The 16,857-nt window shown below is 34.4% G+C and overlaps 1 protein-coding gene across 8 annotated transcripts in view; it reads right to left on the bottom strand.

The window, feature by feature from the left end:
• Nucleotides 1-16,857, bottom strand: part of RapGAP1 (Rap GTPase activating protein 1) — a 365,817-nt gene that overhangs the window by 63,488 nt on the left and 285,472 nt on the right. Inside the window, exon 1 of one of the 8 annotated variants that reach the window (XM_074105815.1) lies at nucleotides 7,181-7,382. The exons of the other annotated variants lie outside the window; for them this stretch is intronic. Within the exon in view, the coding sequence (XP_073961916.1) occupies nucleotides 7,181-7,279 (99 nt within the window). The 5' untranslated portion in view covers nucleotides 7,280-7,382. Of the gene's footprint in view, nucleotides 1-7,180; nucleotides 7,383-16,857 lie in introns of those variants that run through there. 8 annotated transcript variants of the gene reach the window in all.

Genomic DNA, 16,857 nt, shown 5'->3' with positions numbered 1-16,857 from the left:
TCAATGATCGACAAGGATAAAAAGTATACCGTGCACAGCACTGAATTGAATTAGTATAACAACAAATTAGGTCACTGTTACAATCAATACCAACTTAACCAAATACCTATAGATAATAATTATGTGAAACGTATGCTAATAGCTTAGGTCTCATTATAATGTGCCTACAATGGTGTTCAATGACATTAATGGGTACATTAATGCAACAATGCATCAGGAACTCGACACTACACTAACCCATTGTTGTTAAATCCACACCACCCATCATGACGAATTACCACAAAGCATTGGTAGTCAATAATGAATTATCATAATCAGTAGGTACTTAAATATATGAATAAACATATACTTGGCACAAAACTCTTGTTGTGTGGTAATGATAGGGAAAGTGTTACTATAGAACCTAGGCCTTTAACGTGTCATAAAATTGTTCCGGTGAATATACAGCACATGATTGAGTAAGTTTGACTGAACACCCCTGTAAATGGCCTTTCAGAATGTTTTGATTGTAGTTGATAAATGCTCAAAGCGAACCTATGACGTCAAAGACACATGTTGAATCAAAAATTCTGATGAAAAACCTTCACAAGGGCAGTCGCTTCACTTCAGAACCCAACCATTTGTTGATATGTTTTAGATTAATTTTAAAACGCTCGTTATTGACATAACGAAAGGCGAAAACAGTAGACGAACCGATTGAATCTTCAAGACTGATCTTGTACGCCAGTTGTAAAAATAAAGAAGCTGACAAATTAAACACAGATTCAGCAAATATAATACAATGTGGACTGGACAACCGTCTGATGACCTATGAAAATTGTAATACGGTAATGAAAACAATGGCCACCGTATATTTCAATACCATTGCTACACTACCAGATAAATCCCAGTCTGCACGACCTTAACTTAATTGTTCTCACATACATTTTCCACACAATACCATGGCAATACTCTTAACTTTCAAGCTCATCAATAGCTTAGTTTTTGCCTGGGAATCTAACCGTTACATGACAAAACAATGGATGGCGAAACCTTGATGAAACCTAGCGCGGTGTCATTGAAATGTGTTACATGCCGGCCCAAACATTGTTTTGCCATGTTTGCTTTAAAAAAATAATAGAAATTAATTTTATCAGTTGTTACTTCTTCAGCACTAATATATAATAAGTGCGACGGTTGAATATTCAATGTTTTTCTTTGAAAATAGCTATGATTACTGACGATTATTGTTTATTGCTTTGAGTATACACTTGAACTTGATACATAAAATGCAGGATATGTGAGAAGTTAGACGCTTTATAATTTGATAAGTTAAAAATCCAGGCAAAATGTCGTAAAATAGTGCAGAACAAATCATTTTGCTACATTTTAGTACTTACTTAATACACAAATATACACGTTTAAAGTATTATTAACTTTAAAAATAACTTTATATTGCTGTCAATCATACTCAGTCAAAGGTAAACATAGACATGTAGGGCAACACTTTCATTTCTCATGTCACGATAGCGAAGATTATACAAACAGACAGTAACTATTAGCATCCATAATTGTATACAAGAAAAGATATCGACAAAAACTGGTAATTTTGACGAGCGAGACACAATTACCGACACGAACGTTTCGTTTTTAGGTCATTTGTGGACAAAAATGCACGCGATAATAAATTTAGAGAACAAACTCAAAAGATGATATTTAGCCTGTGTTAACTTTATTTGTTTTAGTACTAACACAAATAAATATAAAACCGACTAAGTACTTGTCGAACTATATATGATGCACGATTATGTATATTTTATCATATAAAAAATGATATGAAGATATAAATAGACAAATAGACAGGTATGATGAATTAACAGGAGTCCAATCTAGCCATTATGTTTCATTGCCATTTTATGTTTCAAGTTCATGTTAAATTTGAACGTGACAGGGACATTACGTGTATAAGTTCTATATTTTTATTTTAAACTATAGACCTACATTGGGTTAATACAAAATAAGTGGGCTTTGAGAAATGTACCTACCAAAATGACAGGTCTACTGACAGTTGTTGATGACCAAATTGGTACCCTACCATGAATTATAACAGTAAATAAACATAATACATAGTTTGGCCTTTGGCTAGTCTATTATATGTCATTACCATAAAGGGCAATTTAGCAAGAGCTAAAGCCAATCGAATTCAATTGTTGACAATTGAATAAGTAATTAGATCAGACCTATGTACTGAAATCACATAACTCGAAATTACCACTCAAAAGTAGCATTTGAAATACAAGTAAGTAAAATAATAGCTCTAATAAAACTTATCTTGCCAACATGACTTAATCCACTTTCGAGTGATATGATGTCTCTAACCGATCCTCTGGATGTTTAATTAAATGTAGTAGGTAGGTATTACTAAAAATATCCTTATAGCTTTTCGCGAGTAATGAACAAATACCAAAGTAGGTAATATTGACATTACTTGAAGGTATTATTTGACATTATTGTAGGGATACATATTCTATTAAATTATATTCATTCATATAGCATCGTATATTCCCGATTTTCCTGTATTAATAAGGTTAACGAGCGAAACTCCGTGTATTATTATGTCTAAATAATAACAGTTGTTTAGGTCTAATTAACGTTTGTAGAATTAAATCAATGTTTACGAAGTTAACATAAATACCAACGTCACGGTTTACGGAGCGATAAGTATTAATTATTTGTACAGAAATCATTGAAATCAATTAACATTGTTACAATATTATTCCCGCTAACTTTGAGACAGGGTTGGGGTCCTGGCGCACAAAGAGTCATCATTAGGGTTGCAAAAGCACCAGGTTGGCACAACTGGCGACCAAAGGGCCGGCAGTTAGCTACCTCTTTCAATGAATTTGAATCGTTATTCAACGATGCAAAGCTGCCAAACTTTGTCCATGGCAAGGAAAGCATTTTTAGATTTAATTTAGTTTTAAGTTACTAATTTTTATCTTAATACATATAAGTCTTATAATTTTTACACTTTTAGATTGTTTATTCCAATGATAACATTAAACGTTTCATTCTTTATCTGTCGGTTGCGATGTCTACATTTTTGTACAACCCACGATATATCTTTATTCACCCAACCGGGTGAAAGGTAAAAATATCTAACTTTTTGAACTCTACCCGTAACTGTCATTCATTGCTTAAAACAGCTAAACAGCTGTCCAAAACACCTGCGCAGACGCAACTGTCGTTATAGCAACCGAATACAAATAACACAGGCCATATGGCAAACGTTTTGTGCAGAAAGTTCGGTTTGCTTCGACATCTGTTTGTTCTGTATTAATTAGTAATTACGCATTACACTATAAACAGGCTCGTGGTGAATTGGAATTAACATATTAATATTATTTAAATAAAAAGCCAAGCCCCCTCATTAGGGACATATAAAAGCTGAAATGATGGTGATGATAATTATTAATATCTATTTTATTAATTACTGTTTATATAAATCAAGCAAGATCTACGGACAAGATGATAAATCACGGAAAGCCACTGCCTCCAGGTAGCACAAAGCCTTGGAGGAAGGCTAGTCTATCAGAGGATGTCTTCCGGTTGATAATATGTTTTGATGATGATGATGATATTGGTTTTATATATGTAAATAATTAAATTATTATGGTGAAAACTTTACCCCATCGAGCAGTAGGTATATTTTTGTTAATGAATTACATGGCAATATCTAATTGCGAATCCAGTATTAGGGCGTTTTCAAAAAAAGTGTACCCTTACTTGTTTTTTGAAATTTTGGAAAATAGTTTTCCTAACTCAGAATCGAGAGCACAATCGATTCCGATCTTTTAAAAAATGGCCCCATTTTTTCACACAAAATTTTATGTCAGTTTTGTCACGCCCATACCATACTGAGTGTATGAAAAAAAAGTCGCAAAACTGTAATTTATTTTGGGGGTCATTTTTTTAAACTATCGGAATCGATTGTGCTCTTGATTCAGAGTAGGAAAAACCATATTTTTTTCCAAAATAATAAAAATGTAAACATATTTTTTTTAAAACGCCCATTAATTAGTATTTATACCCCTCGTACGCGGAAACCAAAAAAAAACTACATTCAAGTTTCATCCGTTTTAATAAGCACACTAGGGACGCAGGGATTAACACGTGTAATTTAATGCAAAACTAATAAAAATAATGAATTATATAAATATAGATACCAATACAGTCAATGTTAAGCGTAGAAAGAAAATCAGTTGAAAATCTAATTTAGGTAAGTAAGTATAGTGATTTTTTGAAATCACACACTAGGTAGTGGTAGGTTCTTTCTCGGTCTAATGTTGAATTTCACGCCTTTGTAAAACTTATAATCAATACCTTGAGGCTTGCCATAGTTGCCATATCCATATGATAGAGAGTGCTTGTACGCCCAAATGTCCTTTACGCCCTTTGAGCCTCAAGGTATCGATATGTTAAGATAGCTTTTAAATTGTTCTTCCGTTCGATAACACTCATTGTGAAGCTTCGATTTATAAAATAAATAAAATTGTCAAATACCGTCAACGACAACGACACGTCTGTTGACATTATCAATGATGGTTGCCGTAAGGATGAGAAGTTGCTTTTATCGCAGTACTAGGCCCCGAAGGTCATAAGACCTTGTACCACTTGAGGCGTATCGGAATTCGGAATGGCGTTGAACTCGACGTTTTGTCAGTGGTTATCGATCGCACCTTTAGGTACAGACTACCACAAAAGTGTTTTTAGTTGGATGCCTCACATTTTACATTTTATGCTTCGTTACAAGAGGAAAGAGAGAATTTTTTTATCTATGTATGTAATCGTCATCAGCACCATCATCATCATCATCATTATCATCATCTCATCATCATCATCGTCATATCAGCTGTGGAACGTCACTGTTGAGCATAGGCCTCCCCAATATATTGCAATATAATGTACGTAAGTAATTATTATCTTAATTCAAAGCAATCCATGAAAATATTTTCTTTTCAGGTATTTTGAAAACATATCTCATCCCGGCCTATATACGTCTCACTGTAGCGCACAGGCCTCCTCTCAGAATGAGAGGGTTTTTTGCCGTATAGTTCTCACGCAGGCTAAATGCGAATTGGGAACTTCGTACACGCGCCATTAAATTTCTAGGCAGGTGTGTGTAGGTTTCCTTACGATTTTTTCTTTCTCATGGTAAATTTTAAATGTAATTTCGCACATATATTCCTAAAAATCAGAGGTGTGAGCTTTGAATTAAATAGAAAAGAATTTGAAAGTTATCTATCGATCATTATTTTTAATTTAAATTTATGAATAGAGAAAGGAACATAAAAGATACTTTATTGTACAAAATAATCTGTTAATTTACCCACTCTACTTGGCATTCTATAATCCATAATGCAGACATGATCAGCTAAATTAACATACCTATTTTAACATTCCTTTTTGTATATTTTCCTTATCCTACCTATGCCAGTACCTACCTATTGACGTTAAAGTGTATTATTTTAATTCATGAGTATTTTATTCTATGCCTATTTTGGTTGCTGCAACCAAAAGTGCAGGTCACGTTTATCCGCATTACGTTATTCCCTGATTTAATACTTTAGTAACTACAACTGACATTGTGAATGATTTTGTTTTTACTGTAAATTCACTGAGTAATCTTTTAAAAATAAATAAACTAGGTAATACTTCCTTGTACATTTTTATTTTTACCCTAGAACCGCACATAACGTTACCTTTTACCTTACAAAATTACGAATCATAAGTTCATAAGACAAGTAACACCAAATATTAAAATTTTGGGCTAATATTTCTTATTTAAGACGAAGGAATTAACATTCAGTCAAAGTCAAGTTTTTTTTTATTGCATTAATCGCCATGAAGCTTTAATTATAAGTCGCAATAAAAATGCACTCGAGGTAAAGCAATAAAATGCACACACGCAATAGGTATAACTAACAGGGTTGTTAGGTATTAATTCGTTTATTTGCCTTAATAAATATCGGCTTGCAGAACTCCACAGGTATGAGTTGGCCCATTTTCGGCAAACCGAAATTTACTTCACCGAAGATTTGACGGCTGATTCGACATTAGTTATCGCAGGGGTTCCCAAACTTTTTCAGTGTACTTATTTTGTCACGTCACGGCACCCTAGCATAAGTTTCTGGTTTAACAGGACCCCACGCAGCGCCCTTGGGTGCTTAGCACGGCGCCCCGGGGCGCCGCAGTGCACCGTGTGGGCAAGCAACCCTGGGTTAGCGTTACCATAACTTGGTGCACTCACGCTAGGTGTACAATAATTTCCAGAACGGTATAATCTGGAGGCAGCACGGCTGTATTCTTCGTTACTAATATTAGGTATAAATATGAAAGTGAATATGTTTGTTTCTTAATTGCACGCTCTCACGCTTAAAGTGCTCAATCGATCGTGGTGAAATTTGGTATGGAGATAATTTGCGATCTTGAAAAGGATATAGGATAGTTCCCGCGGGCGCACTTGTAACGAATTCTTCGTAGACAAGCTACATAAATGTTAGGAAAACTGTTTGGACAATAAATGTCCTGAAGGAATGTCCAGCCAGACTACTCGACTCTTGACAGCCCAAATAAACTCTGTAATCAGTTAACCCGTAGATAAGATTCGATCAGTTTTCAAGGGCGCGCGGACAACGTTTTTTGCGCGTAATATTACGAATATGTGTTACTCTGACGAGGAGTAAAATATTTCAGGAAAATAGGAGAAAAAATTAAGTTTGCGTTTTGATATATATAGGTGGTATGAGGAAACACTCACTACATTAATGTTTCCATTAAGCAATAAAACAACATATTTTTATAGCATTAACAGGTAGCCGCCCGTGACAATTAATATTTTTGTTAAGTTTTTAATAACCGCTTTTAGTCCGTTTTAGCTTTTTTTATTCGGCTTGAGAAAATAGAGTAAGTTATACTAAACATTATATCTGTGCAATGATTTACTTGAAGATCAAAAAAAGTTATTTTTTTAAACCAAATTCGGAAGAAAACGGCACTGCTCTATATTCACAAGAGCTTCGTATAAAACAACTGCGAGCTAAATCGTCTTAGTATTCCTGTACGTACATCCTCTTCCTGTACTTATTATGTACATGCAAAAATATGGATAATGTTAATAAGTACATCTAAATTGACTTACATCATCAGATAAAGGTGAACCCAACGGAGAATCTTTGGAACCCCTCCGTTTCAAGATGGTCTCAACCACCGACGAGAGCGAAAGTCTACGCGGGTGCATCGTACCACTTTCCAAGCGTCCACACCGTTCAAACACCCGCCATCACTAACTTATCAATGCACAACACTATACTGTTGTTATCAATAAAAATAAATTGGCAGTACGTGCGTTCAGGTCGAATAGCCAAAGGAAAATGATGGGCTGAAAACTGCGATGCGACACGTTGCTGATGATACCAAGCAGAATACAACAGGAAAAGAGGTGTGATAAAAGGTATTGACATAAATTGTTCAGTATAAAATAATTTTTAACCGACAAGGCATATTATTACTCTGTTAACGAATATCTACTAGATATATAGACTAGATATTGTTTTTAAAATGTTCCATTGATTATCATTAGTATAAAATGCAAAATTATTTATACAAGTAACATAATGTAATATTGATTATAAATTATGTAATTATGTCCTATTTTTTTTATTGTATAATTATGTAAATTCATAAGTAAAAATTTGTATGCCGAAAGGCAAGACATGAAGGACAGGACATACAATTATTGTACATCTATATAATTCAATTTAATAATTGTATATAGGAACTCATGTTTGACAAATAAATTATCTTTATCTTTATCTTTATCTCTGAGATGTTAACCTATTTTACAAGTAACTTGCAATGTATATATATCTATGTATGTATGTGCGCGTCAAATCTTGCAACCGAATTTTGGACCCACTTTCAGTGGTCAGATTGACTTAAAATTTGGCATTCTTATGGTAAGTCCCGTGACAATACAATAATTTGGCAGTGGTGGTATCCTGGTGCTCGTAGTCCCGCCAGGATCTACTCCGCAGGACGAAACTCATCAGCGGTTAATAGCATCGACTTGAAATTTGGTACGGAAATGTCGTTTGGATGACAATGCAAGTAAAGTCAACAAAAAGTACAGTCAGCAAAAAACTAGTACAAAAAATATATTTTGTAAACTTATTTAATGTAGGACAATTATGAGAATATTTAGAAGTGATATAAAATTGCTGTTCCCAAATCTCTCTTCTAAGTTGACTCTTGACTGAGAGGTCGTGTTGTCGGTTGAAGATTATTACCTTGTTCCCCGTACATAACCAACTTCCATTACCAGCACTGGGAGAGGACAAATAATTCCTACTCGAAAACCGGGTTTTGGAGTAGGATTTTTTTTTCCTTGTACAAAACCAACGCCATGACCGGTAATATACGAGGAAAAATAATTCATAGCACAATACCCGGTTTTCGAGTAGGATTCTTTAGGCAGGGTGAGAGCAAGCACCAACTGAACAGCATTCTAAAGGCAATAGCGGGTATAGATATGACTGTCCAATTCAATATTTTTGGACTGGACAGATCAATGGCGTTGCTCAATTAATTTAAAAAAAAATACATGTTTTCGAGTGTAACTAATTTATATATAAGTCAACGGCTACTAACATATTATGGATCTTTACTACTACTTATTTTCACAATCGCGTTTTGTCCCAATTTTAATCGACACAGACACAGTGTCGGCGGAGCACGATGCAAACTTAACATAACCTAAACCTACCTATGTTTTTGTGTCGATTAAAAATGGGGAATAAAACACCATTGTGAAAATAAGCTTCAGTAAAAAAGCATACTTAGTTCTGTACAAGGCATTAAAGAATCCTACTCCAAAACCGGGTATTGTGCAAAGTATTTTTCCTCGTATATTACCGGCCCATAACGTTAGTTTTGTGCAAGGAAAAAAAATCCTTTTACAAAACCGGTTTTGGAGTAGTAATTATTTGTCCTCTCCCAGTGCTGGTTGGAAGTTGGTTATGTAAGGGGAACAATGGGGATTATTTTATTACTGAAACTTCATACAAACTTTCTTAGGAAAATAGTGTGGTGGTTACCCTTTGCCTTCCACATCGCAGTGCTGGAGCTTACCCTCACATCAGACCACTTAGTCGCCTTTTACAAAACCCACGGGAAGAAATAGGTCCGACCTATTATGAAACCGGACGCGGCACAGGCAAATCCCAAATCTATTTGTCACCTATTTAAACAATTATGCACTGTAACTAAATTATACATAATTTTAAACAATGTGAATTCAGAACACTGATGTACCTACTCGTTTTACAAAACATGATATTCATGAAACTATGCCACACACAATGCGAAATTCGATACTAATTAGCACTACATAATGATAGAATGTAGGTATAAAGAAATATATTACGTTGATGAATTTGCTTGAAAACGAGGGACCAATATTAAGTCAAATTTTTACAAGTACTGTACTGATCTAAATAAAACTACGTATACCAAACGTGAAGCGGAACCTCTCACATTATATCTAATCTAAACACTTCCAACGCTTTTATAGAAGAAAACGCCATAAGACCATTCTACAAACGAAATTAAAAGCAAACCTACAGCGTTTAGGACAAAAATCAAAATTGTGAATCGCTTCACTCGCCAACTGAAATTTAAAAGCAAAGTAAAGTCTACACACGGTTTTTTACTTGTCTCTGCAGGGAAAGTTAATGAATAGAGGAAAAGTCCGACCACGAGGTTATTTGAAACAAAAGACTAATGTTCCACGTTAAAAAATAGACAATGGAGTCTTGTAAAATGACCTCATGGAGAGTGCTCGAGAGTGAGGAAAAAATAAACCCGAGTGTTTGGTTGAAGAAGAAAATTTGTTAGGCGGGAAATATTTGTTGTATGCTTAGATTATTTAAGACGTTGTATGTGTAAACAGTAGGGCGATTCATGGCTGCATTCAAACTGAGAATAAACATGAAATACCACAGGTTTGAATTATTTCGAATTAATCTTGAAGTGTTTGACTTATGCGTCTAATTTGAGAGGAAATAAAAATTGCGAAGTCACTTACTACTTCATGATACGTGTCTAAAAACATGGCTACCTTTAAGGGAATACCCGTGTCAAAAGAATTTCTTGGAATCTTTAAAAATGTATCAGGAATTGAGACATGAGTAGACTGCTAAATAAAACATCTTCACGAAAGTTACACCGTTTCATTATTTTCACCTAAATTACAGTCCCTCCGGGTTCTGAGTAATAGATCGAACTTGAGGTAACTCACTGAATATTATATTAGCAACATCCATATGGGAGTTTCGTGGTTGAATTAATAGGCTGCTAAAAGGAATTAAGAAAGTTTCCAAAATTTCTCCGATCTTAAACTTTACCCGCTTATTCAATTGTTGTCATGTTAAGACTTAGGTCGCTAACTCTAAAGTTAAAAATGGTTGACATTTAAGTATTCAATATGAGTAAAGTTATAAAATAGACCACCTAATGAAATTTTTACAATAACAAACATTGCTTTTACGGGTCAAAGCTTTGCAAAACCATAGTCTGTTTCGTTCAATTTGGTTACCAAAATAGGGGCGAGCACAAAGACTCAAAGGATAAAGTTGCTCCTCGGCAAAGTGGTCCGATTGAAAAGTTTGCGAAGCGGAAGCCCTTATGGCTGTCAAGTTGGCTACAGTTGCACTTACGTTCTTCAGGGCCGGTAAAACGCGAGGCGTTATTAGCGAACGCTCAACCGCACACTTTGTCCAACGTCTAAGCATGTTTTATTACTTTTCTAACAGTGTTGGGAAGTCCGGTGTATGAAAACGGAACAATTTTAGTACTTGATCAAGTTTTTCTTGTATCACACGCCGCGCCAGTTTCTATAGAATTCTTTGAGCGTTCGGTAACCGAATTAAATACCCTACCATTCCAGATTAAGTGCACAAATCCGACAAAAACTATATGGAAAATAATCAATAAAACTGACGAGGCGAGTATATATTAAAATAGTAAAGTAAAAAACAAAAAAGTATTTGTAGAAACGAAGAAAAGGTAATTCTGCTGTTATGATTGATGCATGTACTAATTTGGACAGCATTAGTAAATACGAGACTTTCTTGCCAGAAGACGTCCATGCCAAGCGATGTCTTCCAAATAAGTTCTGCACCAGCAATACTGTTGGCAAAGTGTACCCGTCTCAATATCTTGCAATGTTTACGTTCTCGTCCCAGTGGCCTGAAATATTACACCGGGCGGGCGTGCGATGTTTCTCTAATTTTTAGACCTTACGTATAAATAAGGAAAGAGAACTCGAGAGGAGAATGTTTATCGGTAATGTAATCATTATCGATCTCTCTATAATATGTATAGGATAATTTGATTGAAAAAAATACATCAATGAAGCAAATAAATGAACAGAACGGCTAAAGCTAAATCTAGGCAAGAAGACTTCCATTTTTATTTTCTCTCCAGTTAAACTCTTAGTAGTACTCGTAGTTTCATTACAAGTACTGTTTCTCGAATAGCTTAATTTTATTTAAATAATAAGTGGCAATATATTGCTTTACGATTTTTTTATATCGCAATATAATAAAATAGTTTTATTCGCGATTTATTTATTTATTTATTTTAATTTACCTGTTATAAAAACAACAATTCTATCCCTTGGGATTTCCATGACGTCAGAATACCCATAAACAGCTAGACCACATCCTGGTGCCTTCTTTTGTCTTTCCTCATAAATATTAATAAGTTACGCCTTTTCTAAACATACCTCCAGAGATCTAGCAGGGGTCTCAATTTATGTGGGGTTCAACTGTGATGTGCAAAAAAATTTAGTTGAGTGTTGAGCGCCATCTATTTTTCGGAGGACACCATTTGCTGACAAGGGTCAGCTGTTATTGCAAACAAATCGCGGCTTCCGGCTGACTTCACATCTTGCTCGTCTCATACATATTAATGAAGGCAGTGCGTCCGACAAACTAGAAGAAATGGAAGGACATCTCAATGTTTGGCTTCTTCAACTATTGTTCCTTCCTTACATACATTTATGATTCTGAAGGTATATTAATAGCATTATTTTATAAGCAAACGCTTAGAACATAAAGTTAACAGCATTTTTCAACTACACTTACCAAAAATGTTTAATGTTTTGATAAAGAAATTACGCGACGTTTGAGCCATTAAGCAGTTAGATATTGTCGAGAATCATTGCTAAATGATTTTTTTACAATTAATCCATACTATACTATACTATATACTATAATATTATAAATACGAAAGTGTGTTTGTCCGTCTTTCACGCCGTAACGGAGCGACGGATCGACGTAATTTTTGGCATAGAGATAGTTTATGGGCCCGAGAGTGACAAAGGATACTTTTTATCCCGGAAAAATGCACAGCTCCCGAGGGAACAGCGCGCGATAACCGAATACCACACGGGCGGAGCCGCAGGCAAAAGCTAGTAGCATATAAACAATGTAAGCGGATGATTCCATTTGTAAACAGAGCATATCTTCCGACCGACATATCAATATCCTCCTTATAAATGAACTGTTCATGTTACACTTCAAATTGTTCATTATGATCAAAGTAAGTTTAATACAATGTACATTGCTATGCCTCCAGTATTTTTAAAAACTTCAAATGGATAAGAAGTGAAGATGAATTTTCACAAAACCATTTCATGCACACAGACGCTTTCAAGCTAGTATCTACGGTTGGTGCTTTGTCACGCAAAAGACGTTATGCTTGAGCGAATACTGAGACGCACAGTCTGCAGAAATGCAAAAACGATGTTTCTGGAAATAATTTTATATACATTTCCTAGAAATCACTCGAGCAAGATGAATCGGACTATAAGAGAACGGATGAATATTGCCGTAGTTTTAGATTCTGTAGACCAAAGCATTATCGCTGCAAACATGCATTGTTCATAAAGTATTCAAATTTGTCTATTCCAAAAAGTGCAATGGGGTCTTGAAATTCACTTTAATGTGTATACCTTACTCCTAAACAACCTATGAGAAAACTGCACAAGTTTTCTCCTTACTCCAATCCAAGATAACCAAACAGCCGGTTGCGTAACACCAAAACATACACTCATGGTTTGCAATAACAAAGAACAATTAAACTTGAATCAGTGCTTCACTTTCATTCGGCATCTATAATCTTGGGTAAGCTGTGTTTGAGATAAACTTGAGCATTACGCGCTATTACCTGTGCTTTAGATACGATAACTATACTTTAGTTTACTTTCTAATAATCTCCGTACTTTCGCTTTAACATCTCTGTTCATATTGCGAAGTGAAAATTTAGAAAATGTAACACGTTTAGCGCGAGCACGAACATGTGCCCGATCGAGCTATCGTTTGTTATCAAGATCTGAAATATTTGTATTGGTATTTTCTCCCCCGCAGGCTATTCGTGGTCATAAAGAAAAATTCTGGACTATATTAGGCACGCAGTTGACTTACGCACCGTTAGGTCATTGAAAAACATTGTCCGTCCATGAATGAATGGATGGCGGGTAAAGGTACGGCTAAAACAATGTTTTTGTTTCACCTGATGAAAAATTTAAACTATCCTCACTTCAGTAGGTGAAATATCTTGATGAAAATAATGATGATAATTAAAACATGTGCGCCAAATATTACTTAAAAGAGTGAAATATAGCTGGATTTTACAGGCTCACCTAGAATTAAGATTGTCGCCGTAAAGCATCGGAACAATGTCGGCCCGTTGGGAGTGAGCCCTTTTGGCAAAATTTATTTATCGCCCTTTAAGCCCTTTAGTAAAGTGAGTCGCGTTATTTATGAAAATCGTAAATGGAACATTGTATTGGCTCTTCCACGTTTAAAGTGATTGATTTTTACTACCTATATTTTTATCTACCATAAGACCTATGAAAATTTTTGAGCACATAATGTTGTTTTTGTTTGAATAAAAAGTTTCATTATTTCTTGGCTACATGACTTAGTTAGATTAAATACTTGCTTGCAGTCTAAAAATACACAAATAAGATACTTAGTACAAAAATCGACCAGATAGATAACAGAGCAAAAAGTAAGTGCAAACTTGTCTAGGAAGCTAATACGTATGAAGATATTTGTGCGATTGATCTTAAACCACATTTTAAGGTTTACTTCGCAATCTGTCTTAACATAATTAAGTTTAAAACAGTTAAACGTTTCAGATATTCTATTCAAAAAATTTGAACAACAATTTTATTCACCTTTCGTTAATCATCCGAAACACTTACGTTAATATTACCGGACGTGATGTAAACTGTATTAACTTTTTACGATGCCCAACACATTTTCAACACATTTGTCCGTGTCTAACATAAAAAGTAAGTAATAAGCAGCATATACATTATTATCCATGCCACGGTGATAGGTATAAAATGTCACGTGCAAATAAAATTAATTAAGTTAACCATGGCCACGCAATGTTTGCTAAATGAACATTTTTAATAAAATAAATAGTAAAATAAAAGAAAGTTCTCATCATTAGGTATCTACGTCATTCATTAGGTACCTACACGGAATTTCTGGTAACATCATGAATCCTATACTTGCAATACCTTAGAAATGTTGTATATAATTACATTGCGACAATGGAAAGAAAATAGGTAGGTAATACTAAAGAGCCAAAATGCTACTTTTGGAATATATATTTTTTTGTTTAAAATTCCTTTAAAAATAAATTTTAAGGTTTTAATTTGTATTTGATAAGTATCTGTGGTCGACAACTTCGGCTTTCTGAGGGAACTTTGAGCTTTCTTGGGATAAAATCTAGCCTGTGTTAATCTGGAACATTGTAGCTTTACATGACAAAATAATTTTAAAAATAGGATAAGTAGTTTCAGAGATGGACTCCTACATAAGAACTACAAATTTTACATAATATTGTGTAGTAAGTAACAACAAGAAAACCTAATAATGGTTAATAAACAAACAAATACGAAAGTTTTCGAAAGCGCTCCACCCACGATAATGATTAAATAATCCAGCAAAGTCGTGGGTAGCTCAATCTAATCAAGCGAACGTAGTCTTAAAAATAATCTTTCCATGTAACATACGTTCCGTTCACAGAAATAGGAAAAAAGTACATTAATCACTGTCTAACAAATCGCAGGTCGGAAAACATGTCAGTACTTCCATGTCATTCGAAGCAAAGTTAATGTTGCTTTAGTCGGGATTAAGAACAAAATCTAGAGCTATCGCTTTACCAAGACTGACGCCCGACCTTCACCCGCTGCGCGGCCCGCGTGACCATTTGTTTTATAATTTCTTACATGCCGCTTACTTATATAGGTAGAGTCATTTACGATGACGCGTGCCGTGTTCTTATAACAATGTCATTAATGGCTAATTTTAACAAAATAACGCGTCTTCGTGGATAACACAAGGTATATTATAAATAAACCTGAATACAGGATGTCCGTGAAATCGAAGCCAGAACGAGGAGGGAAATAGAACAGTTCTTGTTATCCCGATTAAGTAAATTTGTCATTGATTAATTTTTCATACATTTTGAGATAAAGAAGATATCTGCACTTTTATACAAACTTAGTTTGTGTCGGGATGAAATTTACTAATATCCCGAAAACTACGACATTTTCGCGAAGGTAAGAAAAACTTTGCATAATCTGATAGTTTATGAAACTGATCAGCTTTCTAATGTTATATACACGTTTCATTCACAAATCAAATTATAATTCAATTTCAAGGTATAATTTCAAATAATTACCGTCGCAGGCAGCCTTCTTAGTTTTTGTATGAATTTCGGGAACAGCCTGTGAACAGCCGGGTAGCACCTCCTAGTATTTAAACTATGGAATTTCGATTGACGCAAAAAATAAAATAATAGGCTCTAGTACAAGTTAGGCATCACGGCAGTAATTGTCATGCATGATTCATTTTGTTTGAATTACCAGATAAATATTACAGCCATATTACAAGACCAAAGACGTTACAAATTTTTGTAGTTCAGATTACGCGATCATCTCTGTTTCTTCTCTCTTTTCTCTCGTAATAAATGTAGCCCATATTTTCACTCCGACTTTATTTTTATAAACAAAATAAAGAATTTATTTATTCAATTTGAACGCAAAAATTAATAAAGTTCTCAAAGATCTGTATATAAACATCGAAAGCAGAAAATTTTAAAAATAAAAATATGCTTCATTTTCGTTGCAGTGCGGAACTCGGTTAGAAAGTAGTACAAAAACAAACTATTAACATAAACTATGGTTAATTTATAATTACTTGGCAATTTCTTGATATGAGTAATCCGTATTGAATTATGGAAGAAGGCAGCACGTCAGGTCGCGTGTTCTGTTAACCGTGTTACGGTGAAATATTAAAAATTATTTAGTAAATTCCTAGCCTTTTTATTTTTCTAGAGAGCAGGATTTTTGTAGATATACCTGATGCATGATTTCGTGATGATTACTGTAAGAAAACAGTTAATTAGTGCGTTATATAAAGAGCTTTTAACGAACTTACAAAAACATTGAGATTGCTAGAGTTCACGTCGTAAACTTATTTTTCCCATAGTAAAATAGTGGCAGGGTTCGAATGTAAAAACAGTACGAAACATGCTATTATTAAAAATAAAATGTTAAAGCTCGTCTGTAGCAAAATCATTAGATACTTGGTTCTCATCATAAACTTATTTTTCTTAATAATAAAAGAGTGACACGATTCGAAAGTAGAAACAACAAGAAAAAAAATTTATAAAAATATGATAGTGTTTGATGTAGTTACAGAGGCAAAGAAAAAAATATCGTTGATATTTAAA

This window comes from Choristoneura fumiferana, chromosome 23, assembly GCF_025370935.1.
Source record: "Choristoneura fumiferana chromosome 23, NRCan_CFum_1, whole genome shotgun sequence".
Classification (NCBI taxonomy): Eukaryota; Metazoa; Arthropoda; class Insecta; order Lepidoptera; family Tortricidae; genus Choristoneura; species Choristoneura fumiferana.
This window is presented reverse-complemented; position numbering and strand designations above follow the sequence as displayed.